Below are 19,647 nucleotides of genomic sequence, written 5' to 3' on the forward strand. Positions count from 1 at the left end.
TGACTTGGTCGTTTTATTTCGTGTTAGTCAAGTAGCACTTTATATTTTTATAGATTAAGACTAGTGTTCGTAAGCTTACTATATGGTTATAGACCATTTAAGTCAACCACCATACGCAGTTTGTTATGGAAATATGGGATCATATCATACTCAATAATAGAGTTAATATGGGTTGTTACTTGTAATGCTGGTTAGTGGTTAGCTTTATGCTCCCTTACATAATACAATAATCGCCATTATTTCTATATTTGGTCCACCACACGCGGTTTGTTATGGAAAATATACATACATGCATGGTTTCAACTAAAAGAAAATCCTAAAATAAAATTGAACGTGTCTACTGAGTTCGAATGTGTGAATGCAGAAAACCAGTAAAGTGATCGAAGCTGTAAGAACATGAGATCATAAATTCAAATTCACATTTGTGTTCCGTATCTTTTATGGAGACACGACAGTTAAACTTTCTCAGCTTGCAGGTTGCAGCACATTTATATGCTTTACTTAGTCCCTTATTCTTCTAGAGTCAAGTATAACACATTATACACACCCAAGGTTGACGGGTATTTCATATTTGTAGAACTCAAATTTTTCTTCCATTTGGTTTAGAGAAATCAGCAAGTGGTTAAAAAAATTGAAAATTCAATACTCATTATAATTGAGAGGCTAATGCAGATGCAGATATCTATGCAAGTCACAAAACATTGTAGCAATAATTTACAAACCACACATAAAGCTTCTTCCAATTTAGGGCCCTAATTAGAAAAATCAAGAGTATAAAGTGCATATTAACCCTCTTCCTTACGCATCCTACAATATCTATACATCAAATCTTGAATCTATCACCAAACTGCTACCAAATACTCACTACCAGAACCACCCTCCACACTAAAAATAAAGGATACAACACAAGTCACCCTTCCTTTGTTTTGGAGGGCTTCACCAAACCGGAAGACCTTTAAAAAATTGGTCAATTTTGTCAGTTCATCAGTTAACTACTGGTTCGATTAATTTTTTGACCGAATTTTTGTTAGACGATTCTTGAGATTAATCGAACTACTCTGATGACCGATTCTTAATTAATCCAATTAAATTGGTCGATTCAGTTTGGTTTTTGAAACTATAGTTATAAGGTATTAATATATATAATAATTAGCATATAATGTGTTAAACAGCAAAGTAGCCTAATAGCAATGCTAGTTGCTTACAATGCTAGTTTGTTCGGTCCATATTTCTACTTAAATCGGTTATATTGTCAGTTTACTAATTTTTTAATCAAACCGATTTATTTGATCCGATTCTGATAACTATGTTTATTTCTCAGTTCATTTGTATACTAAATTACTAATTAAGAAATGAAATATAAAACTTTGGTTACAAAATTATTTATGAAAATACTTCTATTGAATAACTTAATTATAGGATAAATATAGTATATATTATTGTTTATTGCACTTAATATTATGTTGTGTAAAGATGAAAAAAAAGTATTTAGTATATAAAATATTGAATCGAAATAAATGCGAGTGATTACTTATTTTGTTTAGATGATATGATATATGATTTACACATATCGTTATACTATGTTTTTTCGATTATTTGTTTGTTTGTCTTATAAATATTCTGAAAAAAAAAATCTAAAATAAGCTTTGTAAATTTGGAAAGTAAAAAATTAATATAAAATTGGTAGCTTCTATTAAATTTAAACCTCATTATCTTGATTTTAAGTGGTTGACTTTAGTCTTTCCCTTTTTCTACTTTATTAACCTTTTTTTTAAAAAGAATTAATCCTCTCCATTTTTTTTGTATTTTAAAACGAGCTGTCAAAAAACAAAATAGCCCATTTAGCATTTCTAAACCCTAAATAATTCTGTCCATCACACAGAAGATTGCTCCAGATATTGGGCCTTGGTATAAAAGTCCAACGTTAATAAGGATAATTCCAAAATAAAGTGGTAATCATTAATCAATATGTTTTATTATTTCACCAACAGATTTAAACAGAGAGATATCAGTCTACATTAGGCTTTATTTTACAAACACGTTAATAAAAATGAAAATAAAATAACTATGCTAATTCATTCTTCTATGATTTACATGCACTCTGTTTTTGTTGTTTTTCCTTTTGACTCTCTTATTTGGTATACGGATACCTAAAAGCCTTGCAAGCCATTGTGGCTTCCCAGTGTAGAAAAAGTAACATCCTAAGAGCACTCCAACCACCACTCCACATGCATATCCCACTGCAACAGGTTTCCAGCCAAATCCAAATTTTTCTTCATCCTCAAATGTCGAAGATGATGAGGCATGTTCATTGTCATCATTGCCACCACTGCATGATTTTGTCAAAGGGAATCCACACAGCATTGCATTTCCTCCATATGAATAATTTTGGAATGTGTTGAATTGGCCACCTGTAGGTATAGCTCCCTCTAATTGATTTTGTGAAACATTTAAGACCGACAGAAAATTCAAATTTGTTAAGGCCAAAGGAATCTCACCCCTGATCTGATTCCATGAGAGGTCCAACCATTCCAAATTTCTCAAGTTACCCAAAGTTTGTGGGATGGTGCCAGTTATTCTATTATGTGAGAGATTGAGCCCTTTGAGGGAATCTAATTCTCCAATTACTTGTGGGATTTCACCCTCAAATGAGTTATTTGATAAGTCCATAGTTGTAAAAGTCATTAATATTTTCACAAGTTGCACTGACTGATCTTTCATGTTGACCACTATTGAAGCAAAATATGATGCAAGGCCGGAATAATTGGAACTCATATATTGCAACCCACTTTGAGTATAATTGACATTCATCATTCCTTGAAAGTTCTTCAAGAATGATACTGGCAAGGACCCGCTAAAATAGTTGTTGGAGACATCAAAAACTCTCAAATTTGGAAATGCATGTGCATCTCTAAAGTTGGAAGAGTTATTGAAGGTACCATAAAATTTATTTGCTCGTAAAATGAGTACCTGTAGCTCTTGAAGCAATCCTAGCCAACTAGGAAATATGTCCTCTATGCTATTTTCTCCAAGGTCCAGAACTCGTAGTTTTGTGCAGTGGGCCAGGGATTTGGGTAATGCTCCCTCCAAGAAGTTGCCATTCAGTTTTATAGTATCTAAGACATTACCTTTAGGGAAGATTCTTGGTAAGGTTCCATAAAGGTTGTTCATATGCAAGTCCAAAACTGTGAGAGAGGGTAAGGTTGCCAAACATTGTGGAATTGTTCCTGTCAAGTTGTTGTGAGACAAGTTGAGAATTTCAAGAGAGCTTGCATTGAATGTTTCACAGTCATTAGGAATGCTTCCACTCAAGTTGTTATTAGATAAATCAAGGAAGGTAAGATTAGCCAATCTGAAAAATCTATGGGGTATATTTCCCGTGAATTCATTAGAGCGCAGGTCTAGAAAACGAAGACTTGGATAAACCCCTAGTGCTTCTGTGATGTTTCCAGAGAAATGATTGTCATCAAGCCTTATTATAGTTAGTGTTGAACAATTTCTCAAGGACTTTGGAAAAATCCCCGAAAAGCTGTTGTTACTGACTGTCAAACCATATAGCATCATGCCACTGCACAAGTCAGGTGGCAGTAGTCCTGAGAAGTTGTTGTTAGAAAGATAAACATCAGTTAAATTAGGACTGTACTTCCCAAAATCTCTGGTGATGCTGCCTGACAAGTTGTTGGAGAACACAGAAAAGTATTCTAAAGCAGTTAGTTGAGCTATGCTGTTTGGCAACTCTCCCTCCAAATTATTACGGCTGGCATCAAAGTAGTGCAGTGACTTGAGGTTTCCTATTTCTCTGGGAATGGTTCCGGTGTGCTCATTCATGAAAAGATTTATCACTTCAATGTTTGTAAGATTCGAAATTGTTGAGGGAATTGTACCAGAGAAGTGGTTTTGAGAGAAGTCTAACATTATCATTTCCCTCATGCTTCCAATCTCTTTAGGAATGTGACCAGAAAATTCATTGCTGCACAAAAGGAGGTACTCGATTTTCTTTAACAGACCAATTTCTGGAGGGACCTTTCCTGTCAACAAGTTATGATCGAGTTGCAGAATTATCAACTCAGTCCAATTAGAAATTAGTGAGGCAGAGAGTTGACCAGAAATGGAATTATATGATAATACCAATTCAGAGAGCTTGGTCAAGTTAGATAATGAGAAAGGCAAAGGACCTGATAGATTATTGCCTGATAAATCAAGGCAGGTTAGATGAATGCATGAGCCAAGTTCCAAAGGGATTGAAGAGTTTAAAAAATTCCCTCCCAGATCAAGAAATCTTAACTGCATAAGTTGGCCTAGGGATGATGGAATTTCCCCGCGGGCTGAAATGTTATGCAATTCAAGAATTTGAAGCCCAGCTATGAATCCTATTTCCATGGGAATAGGACCAGTGAAGTTGTTGTCACCCATACCAAGCTCTTTGAGGTTTGAGAGCTTGGATATATTGGACGACAATGGTCCTTCCATCCCACAACCTGAGAGGTTCAGGTATTGAAGCTTGGCCAAATTGGTATACAATGATTCTGGTATTGTGCCATTAAAATAGTTCTGAGAGAGGTCTAGAAAAGTCAAGTTGTGGCACTTCATTATGAAACTTGGGAATTCGGGAGTGAATGAATTGGAAGACAAGTCAAGGTGTGTTAAGGAAGGCATGCATGAATAGTCAGACCAGTGAGGAGGAGATGCAAAGTAGTTTCCTCCAAAGTCAAGGTAGCATACCTTTGGGAGACTTATGACCTGATAGGAAATAGCACCATTGAAACTGTTGTCGTAGAAGCTGAGATATTCGAGTTCCCTTAAATGTCCCATCTCATAAGGCACTGTCCCTGAAAAGTTGTTGCTTCCAAAGTCCAAGAAAATGAGTTTGGAGAGGCTGCCAATTTGAGGTGGTATTGACCCAATAAAGCTGTTATGATTGAGGTCAAGGTGAGTGAGGTTTGGTAGGGAAGCAAAATCCAAGCCATGAAGGGTGCCACTGAGATCGAAACCAGAAAGGTATATCTCTGAGACAGTTGTGTTTGTTGTTTTGTCGCAAACAACGGCATCCCAACTACTGCAAAGGTTGTGAATATTGGAGAGGGACCATGAATTGAGAAAAGGAGTGTATACTAGGCTGTTTTTCCATTTCACAAGGACTTGAGCTTCTGTTGTTGGAGAAGCTGTGATTTTGAGTGAAAGAAAGAATGTGGATGCTATTATTATATGAAAGAGAACTTGATTGAGAACACAATGATCTCTTTCGAAAGTTGCCATGTCTCTCCGAGGCACTTTTATGGCCGCTCTATGTTTGAAGGGTTGTGACTTGTAATGCTAGTACGTTAGCTTTGCTCCCTTATATAATACAATAATTGCCATCATTTCTATTAAGATTAAGACTAGTCTTGGTAAGCTTACTATATGGTTATAGACCATTTAAGTCCACCACCATACGCAGTTTGTTATGGAAATATGGGATCATTTCATACTCAATAATAGAGTTAATATGGGTTATTACTTGTAATGCTGGTTAGTGGTTAGCTTTGCTCCCTTACATAATACAATTATCGCCATTATTTCTATATTTGGTCCACCACACGCGGTTTGTTATGGAAATATACATACATGCATGGTTTCAACTGAAAGAAAATCCTAGAATAAAATTGAACGTGTCTACTGAGTTCGAATGTGTGAATGCAGAAAACCAGTAAAGTGATCGAAGCTGTATACCACACGTGATTTGTCATGAAAGCATGAGATCATAAATTCAAATTCACATTTGTGTTCCTTATCTTTTATGGAGACACGACGGTTACACTTTCTTAGCTTGCAGGTTGAAGCACATTTATATGCTTTACTTGATCCCTTATTCTTCTAGAGTCAAGTATAACACATTTTACACACCCAAGATTGACGGGTATTTTATATTTGTAGAACTCAAACTTTTCTTCCATTTGGTTTAGAGAAAACAGCAAGTGGTTAAAAAAAATTGAAAATTCAATACTCATTATAATTGAGAGGCTAATGCAGATGCAGATATCTATGCAAGTCACAAAACATTGTAGCAATAATTTACAAACCACACATAAAGCTTTTATGTATTTAGATATAACACTTCCAATTTAGGGCCCTAATTAGAAAAATCAAGAGTATAAAGTGCACATTAACCCCCTTCCTTACACATCCTACAATATCTATACATCGAATCTTGAATCTATCACCAAACTGCTACCAAATACTCACTACCAGAACCACCCTCCACACTAAAAATAAAGGATACAACACAAGTCACCTAAGAGTTCACTAATAGCATCACATGTTGGAGGGAACATGTGGAAACAGTTACAATATGGGAGAGTACATATTAATTCTGAGGTGCTCTTCACTAACTTAGCATTATCAGATATGAGATAGGGAACAGTTAGAAGTTAACACCACCAGAAAACTTTGGATCGGATTGGAATGGATTGGATTTGATGTTAGTCATTGCAAGCGTAGCGCATATCATACTTGCTCTCAACACATCCATGCCAAGAAACCGTACGTAGCTCCTGGTGGGTGGTTCATTGCAAACTACTAGGCCTACCAGTTGCCGGAATCTGGGTAGCTTGCGGAAAAGACTGATATGCCATCATGTTCTTGTCACCTGCATTCGATGAAGACACATTTCCCTTCACCGTTTGGTCCAAAAGCCGAACCAGCGACATAAATATTTCCATCCTTGTTATGTCCCTATTCGCCTGCAAAACTTGACAAGTTAACTAACTAACTAGCACCATATATGAGCATTGAAAAGCATGCACACACTCTTAAAACATTACCTCAACGGCGAAACGAGCCCAGATTTTGTCATTTCTTGCTTCCATTACCCCCTTTAGTATAGTTAAGCCTAATCCTCTGATTAAATCAGCTATTTCCAGAAAGAAACCTCGTTCCTCGCAAAGCATCTATTGGAATAACCAAGAAAAGTGATGAGAGGTGATAAAGAAATATGCAAAAAAACTTGGTAAAGCATTGCAAACTACCTCCACTAGCATCTGACGAGGATGGTTCAGATCCTCAACTATAATAGGGCAAACCATTGATTGTGAGCCAACCTCGTACGCCCATGTAGCCCCTCCCTCAAAGTTGTCTTTCAAAAGCAGTCCACCTTCCTTGCTGATAATCTGCACATTCAAGAAAGAAAGAACATGGGTTGTTCCCCCTTATTCTTCAAATGAAAAAGCTATCATCTACATATTCTTTTGATAGTCCTTTATAGCATAAATGATGCAAAACCAAAAAATTTTATTTGAATAAAAGGTTTGATTGGTACAATAGTGAACTTTAGGGTACAATAGTGAACATTGTCCCTTACCTTTGAATCCCCAGTTTGTTTCAGCTTGTCAGCATGCTTTGTCACACTCTGCAAAAAAAGCATATGCTTGATGGTACGTTCCAGCAGTGCATCTATGCTACACTGTTAAATCATCACAAGAGACCAAGGGGAAAAATATTCAGTGTTGTTACATACAAAATCATTCATGAACCAAAATACTAGAGTTATAAAAGAGATATGCTGGAATCAAGTATATGAGCAAAAAGAAGTCAATACCTTTGCTCCATTTGGCACAATTTCCCGTAACTCTTTTACACGATCTTGAATCATTTGGCGATCCTTAGGTCGAGGCCTAGGATTCTCTCCCGGTTTAAGCCTTTTGCGATTCGATTTGCAAACTTCATCAGGCCGCTTGGAGTATCCAGTCGAAACACTATTTTCAAGCTTAAGCTTGCTACTATTTTCAACCCATGAACTAAGTTGGGACCCAAACATAGAAGAAGTTTGGGAACACTTTCCATCGTCGTCCTTAATACATCCAGACCTCATGGAATTTTCAACAGCACCTGTTTTACCCTCACTCTTAGGAATACCAAACATCCCACCCTGGATATGATCAGGCATAGCCGGCTTGTAGGCACGAGAGGGAACTGAACAGGTACTACTTGTCAAAGTTGTCCTGCAAGACATGTCATCAGAATTCTGTTTCATGACAGATTTGGTCTTTGAAACCACAGCATCCAGGAGGTGGTCTGTGCCTGTCCCAGAAAATATGTCACTCTCTGATATTGCTTCACTTGCAGAGTAATAATCAGAGTTCATACCCTGCATATTCATACATGTTGGCTTTTTATCCATATTTTCTGTATTAGATTCAGATCCAACAGCAAACAACTTATCCCAGTTTCCACTCAGAAGTTGGTTTTTGAAATCTGCTCCTAGAATATCAAACAGATCATCACCTGATGACGGTTGAGCACAAACTTGTTCTTGTTTAACATTCTTCACCATAGATTGACCAGTAACATGTTTATTAACACAATCTTGGACAAAATCAGGGCTTTGATCTCCGGTAGTCACAGGCTTTGAAGGTAAAGCATCATGAACATGCTTCACATCTACAGAGAGAAGCTTCTGATCAGAACCTTGTGGAGGCACAGTAAAGGAACCTGAGTGACTGAACAAATTAGCCAGAGAAGAACCACCTGCTTCACTTGAACCATCACTTTTAACTCCAACCCCACCCCCTTGTGCTCCGGATAAATCACCAACAGACACATCTGGAGTTCTTAAACCAGAATCAGTAACAAGACTTGTCCTCAAAAGACTACTCACCCCACCATGTATTGGTATTCCAGCAAGTAATGAAGCACTGCTAGAACTTTGATTGTGATCAAGTATATGGCCTCCATCTGTCTTTAGTAGAGACATGTTTAATGTACTTGACGCATTTATACTAGGATTACTGTGACCTTGATTCCCAAGGACTGACATCATTTGTTGCTCCATATATTTTAGATTGCAATCGCTTGCAACTGATTGACCGAAACTGGATAAGCCATTGAATGCAGATCTTGCATTATATGAAACAGAAGGCTGCTGTAGGCATGAACCTCTGCTTGAGGGTATCATTTCAGCCTCCACAACCCTATTCTCACTTCGGCCAGCAAAGTTTGTTTTAATCAATGTAGTAGCATTTGGTTGGCAATAACCATTTGATATCTGGCTCAGGTTATGAGTTTTGGGAGTCAATACTGAACCTTGGAAGTTATTCATTTCTCCCCTTATAGGACAGAGTGTTTGAACAGTTGGCCTTGAAACATGAGATGGGTTACTTTGCTCATTTGAGCCATTAGATACTGATGGAATGCAATGTGAGGGAATTCCAGGTGGTTCGACAGAGACAGGCAAGCCGCCAGTAGCAAGTGCTCTTCCAATGGAAGGACTTCCTGAATAATCTTCCGATAGAAGGGCACCGGGAATGCATCCAAGTTGCAAGATCAAGCTCTTTACATCATTTACAAACCCAATATTCTCCATTATCTGTAGCGGTTGACATTGCTGAATTAATTGCAGAAGAACGTCGAAAGAGAATGTAAAGCATAAAAAACAATTACAATGGCGCATTCACACTAGATAAGAGGGCATTGCTAGCTTATTCAACTCATAACATGCAGCTTTCCAGAATGTCTATCCAAGATTTATGCAATTCATCATATTCATGTGATCCTGAACTAATATGCTGAGTATGTGACATATACACATGTAAGCTAACAGAGGCTACTCACTCTTGACCAAAATATTATATTACAATGTGAGATACTCTGACCCAGCATGATAATTTTGGGGATATTGTATCAGATTAGATCTCTTCAGAACTACAAACATAAGAAAAGGACTTACTGGCAAGAAAGATCCAAGTTGAACAACCCCATGGGGAAGCACAGGAATCACTGCAACAGTCTGCATAGACAAGAAAACAAGGTATCATAATATAGCAACATGAACTCTACAAAAAAATGTGGAGCATAAAGAAGATCACAAACCTGCATTCCAGCTGAAAGTTGGTGATGCATCTCAGCATATACCTAAGAAGAGTGCACCAAAATAAGAAATCAAAACGAAACTCATCAATTACAGCCCTATATAATGCATATTACACAATTTCCAGAAACTATATTAAATTGAGAGAGCATAAACAGGAGTGCAAGCTTAAAAAATATTGTTCACAAAACTTTAACTGAACCACAACATCTGCAATATACAGCAAAAATTAGTCAAGCATTCTTAGGAACAGAAGATCAAATTAATACCTCAGGTGGATATGCATCTCTACTAAAATTGTTGAAAAGAATCCACTGATGGTTGCCAGTAAATGCAGCGCGTCCAATTATTCTGAGTTCGCAACAAAATGAAGTATGTGAGTCACTACAAATTTTCTCTTAGGATCCTGAATCCCCAATAAATATTCAAAGAATAGAGGGAACAGGAAAGCACCTACCCTTCACCTGCGATATTGACTGAATTATTCACTGTCATTTTGTTAATCAAAGAACAAACTCTGTCCTCCTCTTGGATCCCCATCTGAGACGAGCGAGACTCGGAAGAAAACCAGCTGCCTTCTCCATTCCCAAAAGTTGGTTGAGGGAAAGAACATGGCAATGGTTCATAATAACATTCTTCCCAGATCAATAGTCTGCCATATGAAACTACAATCAGTTAACTCAAATAAAGTAACTAAAATACTTTCATATGTTCAGTTATATGTATAAGGTTAAAAGCAATGATGCATCATAAGTTGCAAGGATGACAAAGATAGATCATATTTTGGCTCATTACCAAAGCAAGCTATTTTGCAGATTCGCTCTCAGAATCACAAACAGATCAAATACAGTAGGTAGTGCGCCTCTGGCAACTAGGGCAAATAAACTTCAATTTTCTTTTCTCTTTAACTAAGATTCTCAAGGACAAATCAGAAACAATCAAAGCACTAAGCTCCAAAATAGTAAGAATGAGTATAAAAGTGAACAGAATAAGAATAGAATCAAATACAAAGAAGCAGTAAATGTAATGAGTAATGACCAACAAAATGAGAGCCTAACATCTCAATAATATCTAGGAATCAAGGCAACCCCTAAAATGGAATATATTATCATAATTTCTTATGAGATCCACCCATATGATTAGGGAATATTGAACGAAAGAATTTTCAATGAATCAGCTAAATAATTTACTCTCAGGTTGCATTATCCAGGTTTTAGAAAGAAAACAAAAATCTCAAATTTATCATTAAGAGAAATAAAGGGCACACGCACAAATCAGCAGCATAAACTCGAAAGTAAAAGTAAGGGTGTAAAACACTATTAGCTTTTCTTAAAATTACTCATAAACCGAAGTAGCAGCCAAAAAATCATGCTTTGATGGATTTAGAAACCACAAAAAACAAACAAACAAAATAAAGCAAAATGATTTCACTTCTTTTTTGTTCTTTTCATTTCTCTGCAAAAATCAACCAGGTACTTACTTTGAATTGTTGCATCCGATCTTCCAGAACACAGCATAAGACCACTGATTCCGACCGCAGAGAGTCTTTAAAGCTTCTTTCAGCAAAAACCCCATCTTTCTTCCAACGGGGTATTCTCAAAACCACACAAAAAAGTCCTTTTCTTTTTCCTTCCTCTGACCTTAAAGGAAGAACAACAACAACAGCAGCATGCACCAACAGAAGATAAGAAACAGAAAAGAGTAGAAACCTTCAAATCCGATGAGCATGCATTTTCCGGTGAGTGTTGCAAAAAAGTCCTAACTACCGCGGCATGATCCTCTTCCCGCCTGTTTAGTCCTCAATCCACCACTTCTCTTTCGCTGCGGATCCAAGTTCCCGGCGATGAGTTTCCGGCAGGCCATCCTCAGGAAGAGGAAGACGTACGGAAGAGAGAGAGGGAGAGAGCAAAGCAAAGGAGTTAGCTTTTGAAGTTGGGTTCACACTATGCCACGAGCTTCAAGGTTGTAGAGAGCAACGATCTTGTCCATTATTGAGGGAATGGGAAACGATGAAGATAGAAAAAGAAGAGAACTTTGAAGTGGGGAAGTGAAGGCGTTGGGGTGTGTGAGGTCTTAGCTTGTTGAAGAGAGAGAGAGAGAGAGGAAAAGGGTTCAGGTTCTGAGGGCTGCGCTCTGTGGTTGTGGTGTGTGGGTGACAGTGGAAACTGTGAAATATTATTCCCACTTGTTCTGGCTTTCCATTTGTGAGAAAATAAATGGAAGTGTTTTAAAGTGGAAGGGGTTTCACAAAGAGGAACGCTTTTGAGGGGAATTACATGCAGAGCCACCAGAGAGAGAGAGAGAGACAGAGCTTGCTTTTGTCGGGTTCTAAAACAGTGTCGGGAGTAGTCAGAGAGAGGGAAAATGTTTGGTTTTGTTTGTTTTGTTTTGTTTGGGTTCGGTGAGTGAGTATTGTCTCTGAGAGAGAGAGAGAGAGAGAGAGAGAAGAAGAGGAAGAAGATAGGAGAGAGAAATGAGTGTGTGAGTGTAAAGCTTGGGACTTGGGAGAGAGAGAGAGAGTGCGGATTACTATCATGCTCACGTCACCTTAAGTTTTTGTGAACTAACATGAAATGCAATGTTTTCTTACTCTTATAAAAATTTTGTCAAATAAAATTGAATTAAGTGTCAATAATTTTATCAACTATTTTAATAATTAGATATGCTTTCTATTTGTTTCATAATTTCTTTTATTATCAAGTAAGTTTATCATTTAATCTAACAATAAAAACAATAGAAGACAAAATAAATAATAAAAGAAAAAAAGAAAATATAAAAAATAAATTTTTAGTTAGTTAACATTAACTATTTTTTAAATATAATTTTTTTTTAGATTCTAAAATCAAATATAAATCTAAAAATTTTTTACAATTAGAACAAATTAAACATAACATGAAATAAAATGAGAGATGCAGGATATTGAGATCAAAATTAATAATATAATAAGATAATTAAACATAATTTTTATGTATTATTTAGGATATTTTTAAATTTTAATGAAGATATTTGTCTCACCACTGTCTTAGTAAATATGTTTTTATTTAAAATTTTTAGATAAATAAAATAATTTAAAAAATTTTATTAATATTGATTACAAAATTAACTTTTTTATCATTATTCAAAAAATGATATTGTTAATTTTTTTTTTCCAAAATTTAGTCTCTACTCATCCACTGTTTTATTAGCTAATTGTAGATTAAAAAAATAATTTCTTAACAAAAATAATATCAAAAAATTGTTTGCCACAAAAGTTAGAGTGGTTAACTTTGTAGACAAATTTTAAAAAATAAATAAATAAATAAGCACATATGAATTGTATTGTAAAAAGCTGAAGAGAATATCATTTTATTAATGTATTTTTGACCCTTGTTAAGGGAGTGATTGTGTGTTGATGAATGATAGGACAGGGTAGGAGAAGGGTGAAGAAGTTTTTTGATTGTGTAGTTTGTATAGAAGTTGGATACTTATTATGAGACATGATTGATCACTGAGGTGGGAAAATCATTATGTGCAAAGGATACTCCTTTCTCATCACTGCTCCTATCTAACAATAAACAAGAATGAACAAAGTAGGAGTACAATGTTTTGTGTTTTAATGTTCAATTCAATTATTAATTACGTAACCCCATATATAATTATGATGCATGTTAGCTGAATTTTGGACACTTCAACTTATTGCTAAAAACTCTTTCATTAGTATCAAAGTTTGATGATGGCAATCATGGAGTCTTATTGATAGTAATTATGCTTTAGACCAATGATTACTGCTACAAACAAACATTGCCAATTAAATTACTGGATAATATGGATATATTTTAGTAGTGTTTTGGGAGTATGATTACATTTACTGTTTTGGACTTATGTGATAAGTAATTAATATTTTGGAATATTCGTTATTTTAATTATATTATGTATATATAAAATTATTGTTAAATTAATTATTTATATAAAATATATATTAAAAATAACATATAAATATATATATAAACAATTGTAATGAGATTACTGGTTTTATGATAAAGTAAAAAGTTTTACTAATTTGATGATAGTTGTTTTGAATATTCATTTTAGAAAAAAAAAAATAGTAATGTTTTTAAGTAACTGTTAGTTAATAACTTATGATCATGATTTACTGAACCCATAATTTAAGCGTGCTATAATCATCATTTGTGATTTGCCTGAAATTTATTAGGTAACCTTATCATAAATTACTATTTATTTTGTTCACCATTTTTATTTAGAGAAAATTCAACTCTCTTCTCCTCTGAGATGTTAAAATGACACTCTCTTCTTTATGTATATTATCTTTCCTTCTAATTTTTAAAAAATCTCCTCTTTAATCCATTTTAAATTTTTTGTGTTAACTAATGTTAACTTTATCTATTTTTTAATAAAAAATAAATTATTTTTTTAAAAAATACCCATTAACATAAATTTTATTTTTTATCATTAATTTTGCTTATCAAAATATCTTTTAATAAATTATTATTTTATTGATTAAATTATATTTTTATCAAAATATTTTCAAAAAAATTAATAATTAAATTATTTTTTTCTAAGATACCTAGTTTTCAATAATTTTTTAAATATTAAATTGTGATTTTATTAAAATTTTTGTTGATAATTATTTTTATATTTACTATTAATCTTTTATATCAATATATATTATTTTAACATTAAATAAAAAAATCTTATCACTGTTAATATATATAACAATTAATATATATTGATATTGAAAAATAATCTTACTAAAATTTTTTATTAATGTTAAAATAATATATATAGATTTTGAAAAATTAATAGTAGAATATAAAAAAATTGTTAACGAAAAATTTGATAAATTATAATTTAATAATTAAAAAATTATTGAAGGGTATTTAGAAAAAAATAATATAATTATTATATTTTTTAAAAAATACAATTTAATCAATAAAAGAATAATTTATTAAAAGATATTTGGTAAACAAAATTTAATGATAAAAAATAAAATTTTTTCTAATGGGTATTTTTAAAAAAAAAATAGATAAAGTTAACATTAGTTAACACAAAAAGTTTAAAATAAATTAAAGATGAGGTTTTTTAAAAATTAGAAGGGAAAAAAATGTACATTTATAAAATAGAGGAGAAAGGAGTATCATTTTAACATTTCGCATGAGAGGGGAGTTAAATTTTCTCTTTTATTTAATATTACCACATTTTAACACAAATCTTATATTAATGTATCTAAATATTTATATTTAAAAAAAAAAAGTAAAACAAGCAATGCAAATGTAAAGGCGGCAGCTTGACACTGATGTAAGCATCTTCAAACAAAAACATATAAATTAAAATCATATAATCTAATTACTAATAATGCTTCTTGGGTCAACTTGAAAGATAAGTTATGCCCTAGATTTCTCTATATATGTATATAGATAAAGACCACCATCATCTTCAAGTGTTACAATCAAAGGACCACCTCATTCCTGAGCAGTAGGAAAAATTGAAAATCAATTGGACCACTTCTTATTAAGGGATCAAGAAGGAAATACAACTAAGACTTAAAAAGAAAAAGGTAACAAGTAGCAAAGAAAGTCTTATATTAAGGCTATTGCATTGATAGCTAATATTTGAGTTTTTTTTAATTTTTATTTCAACAATCAAATTGGAAAAGAATTCAAATTTGATGAATTTGTGGAAATTTGAATGGGACAATACAGGTTATCTAGCATCAAGATTCTGAGAACCAAATCATAATGGTCACTTGAATAATCTTGAAAGTAACCAAACTCATTAAGCAGCCTCCATTTTCCCCCCTCCACTAAAAATGTTAATTATATTGCTATTCAAAATTCAAATGGAAACATAACTTCTTTATGAATAAATAGACTTCTAATCTGAAATATACACCTTTGGCTAAATATATACAATCATTTTCCTGTTCTTACCTCCTTTATTCTTATTATTTTCTACTTTACTTTTTGTGGGGCTCAAAAAGACATGGGAGTAAAAGAGGGTAAAAGAAAAAATAGAAAAAAAAAAAAGAGTGATATTTCAAATTTACTCTAATATTTTTTTTTAAGACAAGTTAATTCTTGAATTAATTAATCCTTGAACTTTTAGAATATTAGACATCTTGTGTCATAGATTTCACTTAAAAAAAAAAAGGATACACATCACATTAACATACATAAAAAAGATTATATATATATATATATATATATATATATATATATATATATATATATATAATTACAATACAATGTAGCCTAATAAAAAAAAAAAAAAGGCTCTTCACAATACAATGTAGCCTAATAAGTTAAAAAAATAAATGTACTTGGAAGTATATATATATATATATATATATCAAAATGAAAATATTTATTTTATCTTTCTCCTTCTCATTCTCAGAAACGCATGATGGTTTTAAATTTGCACCAAAGTCCCAAACCATGCTATATTACATTCTAGGCAAGCATTGAAAGTATTTCCTTTCTATCTTTCTATATAGTAATAGTAATTATATATAAAGTGCTCCCTTTTTTTTTAATTTCATGTTTCGAGGAATAGAGACATTTGCCTTTCAGATTTTAAAAGAAAAAAGAATGATCTCAACCCTTTCTTGGCTTGGTGGGAATCACTGCTATCGGTGTTAAGAACATAGATATATATGTATGTATGGTTTCAGTATCAGAGTGATAGCATTATATATTTCTTCTTCGTCAGTTTGTGGTGTTTCTTGTTTGGAAAGAAACATTGTTAAATTGTGTGTATGTATCGGTCAGGCTGCAATCAAGTATATGCATCATGCACCTATGAACCTATAACCTCGAATAATTGAAGGATTCAAACCACAGGGCACCATTAATTTATATAATAATAATAATATGTTGCATTAAAAAATCATTTAAGAGTTCTAAATTATATATCATTCTCAATTTTAAATAAAAAATTTTAGATTTATTTTTATGTTTTCAAAAATTAAACATATATTTAATCTTGTAGTAATTTAAATATTAAAAAAATAAATTAAAAAATTAAACTAAAATTTTTAATCATTACTCTGTATATGTGTATATGGAGTTATGGACCACCTCTTATTAGCTTGTTCTCATTTCTCAATTTTATATTCTGTTCTTGGGTTTTGATGCCTAAAACTAACATGGATATCAATTTTTACTTTTATTATATATCATTTTTATAATTATATGCTGCTATATATATTCTGTTCTATTCTTTTCGTGTCCCCACTGCAATTTTTTTATTTGGCTCAATGTGCTTAGCTGGTTGGTTATTGGCATCCCAGTAATTGTCCCAAGCTACCTTTTTCATTAAATTAATCTTTTCCTAATAATTATGACACTTAATTTTCTTGGGCGGCTTTGTATGTATACTTCAATCATTTTTTACTTACATCTTTTTTCCTTGATTCTTTTTTATAGAATATCTAATTTTATTTGGATAAATGTCGCCTTTATGTACATTTTTTCATAATTACCACTAATTAATTGTTAAAAATATAACTAATATCAGTCATTTAAATATATATAATTAGATGAAAATTCATATACAATTATATTTATATATATTGTTAGATGTTAATTTAATTAAATAGATTAAATTATTTAATAATTTTTAACTATTAATTTTATATAAAAATAATTGTATATGAATCTCTATGATAAAATTAACTTAAAATAAAAAAGGAATAAAATTTATGTGTAACAAACAGAGACGAATTTACTTATTAATTTGTGGGGCAAGTATCCCACTAGTATTTTGAAAAAAATATACAAAAATATATGTATAAATATATATGTGTTATATTAAAAAATTGTATTTGTTTTTACATTAAAAAATATACGTATTAAATTTGATGTCAAAATATTTTAAAAATTTTGTTAACCTATACATTAAGAATATATTTTAAAAACACCATAAAAAAAGATTTGACAAAAATTATTGAAATTTTTTTTTCGTATTTTTAACGTATTAAATATATTAAAAATTTAAAAACTCTTAACATGTTCCCTTAGAGTATAAATTAGCTAATTTCTTTATTATATATTTTTTAATTTTTAAAATTAAATTTTAGTATATTATCAGTATAAAATAAATTTTTGCGTGCATCTAATTACGTAATGTCATATCATAAAAAATAACTACCATTTACATTGATCGTGTGAATGATCATAAAAAATAGAAATAATTGAACAACCGTATAAACTATTTTACATTATACATCAAAATTAAACTCTAATTTATATCTAAAAATATAAAATAAAATATTACTATAACATTATAAATTAATGAATTTATTTAGTTAAAATTTATATCTTTGAGTTTTTTTACTCAACTTTATTATTATTATATTTAATTTATAAAAAATTAATATTTAATATTTTTATGTTATTTATTTTTATATGTTTTGATATGGTTATACAAACTTTTTTGTTATTTTAATGTGTTTCATGTTTATTCCCACGACTTAAAAGTTATGAATCCGTGACGGGTAAGAAACAACCATAGCAATGAAAACTAAATGGTATTGTAGATAATTGGTTGGTGTTCACTGCTATGCCTTTCATTTAGTGTTTGAGAAATAAACAAAGATGGAAAAAAAGACATAAAAAGATGGAGCACTAGTTGGAGACACGAGTGTGCGGTTCTTTATGCGGTTTCCTTTGTTACTTTTATTATTTCACCTAACTCTAGGTTAATTATAGTAGTAATTTTTGTGGGGAAACGAGTAAAAAGATTCCTATTCAAAGTTTCTTATATGAAATGTTTCCAACCTCAAATGCTTCTTCTTGCTAATAATTATTTTCTCATCCTATTGGCTATATATGCGTTCCCTACTGCAAATTATTAATATATATATTAATTGATGTATGTTTGTATTAATTAAAATATCTATTAAACTATATGTTTAAAATAATTTACACAAACCTATACATATAATGATTGGTTTGAGTGTTTAGAATAATAATTATCTCTACACGTAAGATTCTCAATTTTAATTCTCAAGTTTTTTAGAACACATGGAGTAAAATTTACTCTAACAAACTTATTGTTATATATTTATTTATTTCACTGATGGTAATCTCGGAAATAACATATATATATATATATATTAAAAAATAAAAAAATAATCAAAATTTATTTTATTTAATATTTATTAATTATTATAATTAATAAATATTAAATAAAATAAATTTTGATTATTTTGATTTTTTTTGTTATCAAATATCTTGGAAATATTTTCGAAAGCTTAGTATATCAACTTATATCAAGGAAACAGTTTCTTCTGCAGATAATCTGCATAGGCATGATGAGTTAGAAAGATGGAATAAATTATATGGGGAGACAGAGTTAGTTTAAATATTTTTCAGAAGTTTTTTTTTCTTTGAATATTATCTTTATTTAGTTTGTTAGAATCGGTGCTTAATTATGGTATCAAATGTTCATCAGTAATGTCCTGTACATTCGATCAGATTAAAATATTTTTATTCTCCATATATTCTAAAAATTAAGTATAAAAAATTAATTTTTTTAATTAATTAGTTAACATTAGCTAATTTTAAAAACTTTTTTTTGAGGATTAAAGATTTAAAATTTAAAATAAAAAATGTTATTTAAAAATATTAACCGATATTAACTGTAAAAATTGACTCTTTAATTAAATGTATCTTAAAATATTTTACTTCATCTATAGAATTATCTCTGATAAATTTATTTAAATGATATCTATGGAATAAAAAAAAAGTCATGAAAAATTATTACTAATTAGTGTAGAAATATTCTCTTGTTATTAAATTGTATGGATC

At 31.6% G+C, this 19,647-nt stretch overlaps 2 protein-coding genes across 2 annotated transcripts; both read right to left on the reverse strand.

The window, feature by feature from the left end:
* Positions 1 to 1,956: 1,956 nt before the first annotated feature.
* LOC112771630 (uncharacterized) lies at positions 1,957 to 5,623 on the reverse strand. The gene has a single exon (XM_025816413.3). The coding sequence runs from the start codon at positions 5,254 to 5,256 to the stop codon at positions 2,071 to 2,073; it is 3,186 nt and encodes a 1,061-aa protein (XP_025672198.1). The 5' UTR covers positions 5,257 to 5,623; the 3' UTR covers positions 1,957 to 2,070.
* Positions 5,624 to 6,050: 427 nt separating this feature from the next.
* LOC112771631 (transcription factor LHW) lies at positions 6,051 to 12,406 on the reverse strand. Its single transcript, XM_025816415.3, has 10 exons — positions 11,322 to 12,406; positions 10,299 to 10,493; positions 10,111 to 10,192; positions 9,844 to 9,885; positions 9,701 to 9,760; positions 7,574 to 9,340; positions 7,337 to 7,438; positions 7,005 to 7,145; positions 6,801 to 6,926; positions 6,051 to 6,719 (listed from the first exon to the last, which is right to left on the reverse strand). The coding sequence occupies exons 1-10, from the start codon at positions 11,414 to 11,416 to the stop codon at positions 6,543 to 6,545; spliced, it is 2,787 nt and encodes a 928-aa protein (XP_025672200.1). The 5' UTR covers positions 11,417 to 12,406; the 3' UTR covers positions 6,051 to 6,542.
* Positions 12,407 to 19,647: the final 7,241 nt, after the last annotated feature.

Source organism: Arachis hypogaea, chromosome 18 (genome assembly GCF_003086295.3).
Source record: "Arachis hypogaea cultivar Tifrunner chromosome 18, arahy.Tifrunner.gnm2.J5K5, whole genome shotgun sequence".
NCBI lineage: Eukaryota > Viridiplantae > Streptophyta > Magnoliopsida > Fabales > Fabaceae > Arachis > Arachis hypogaea.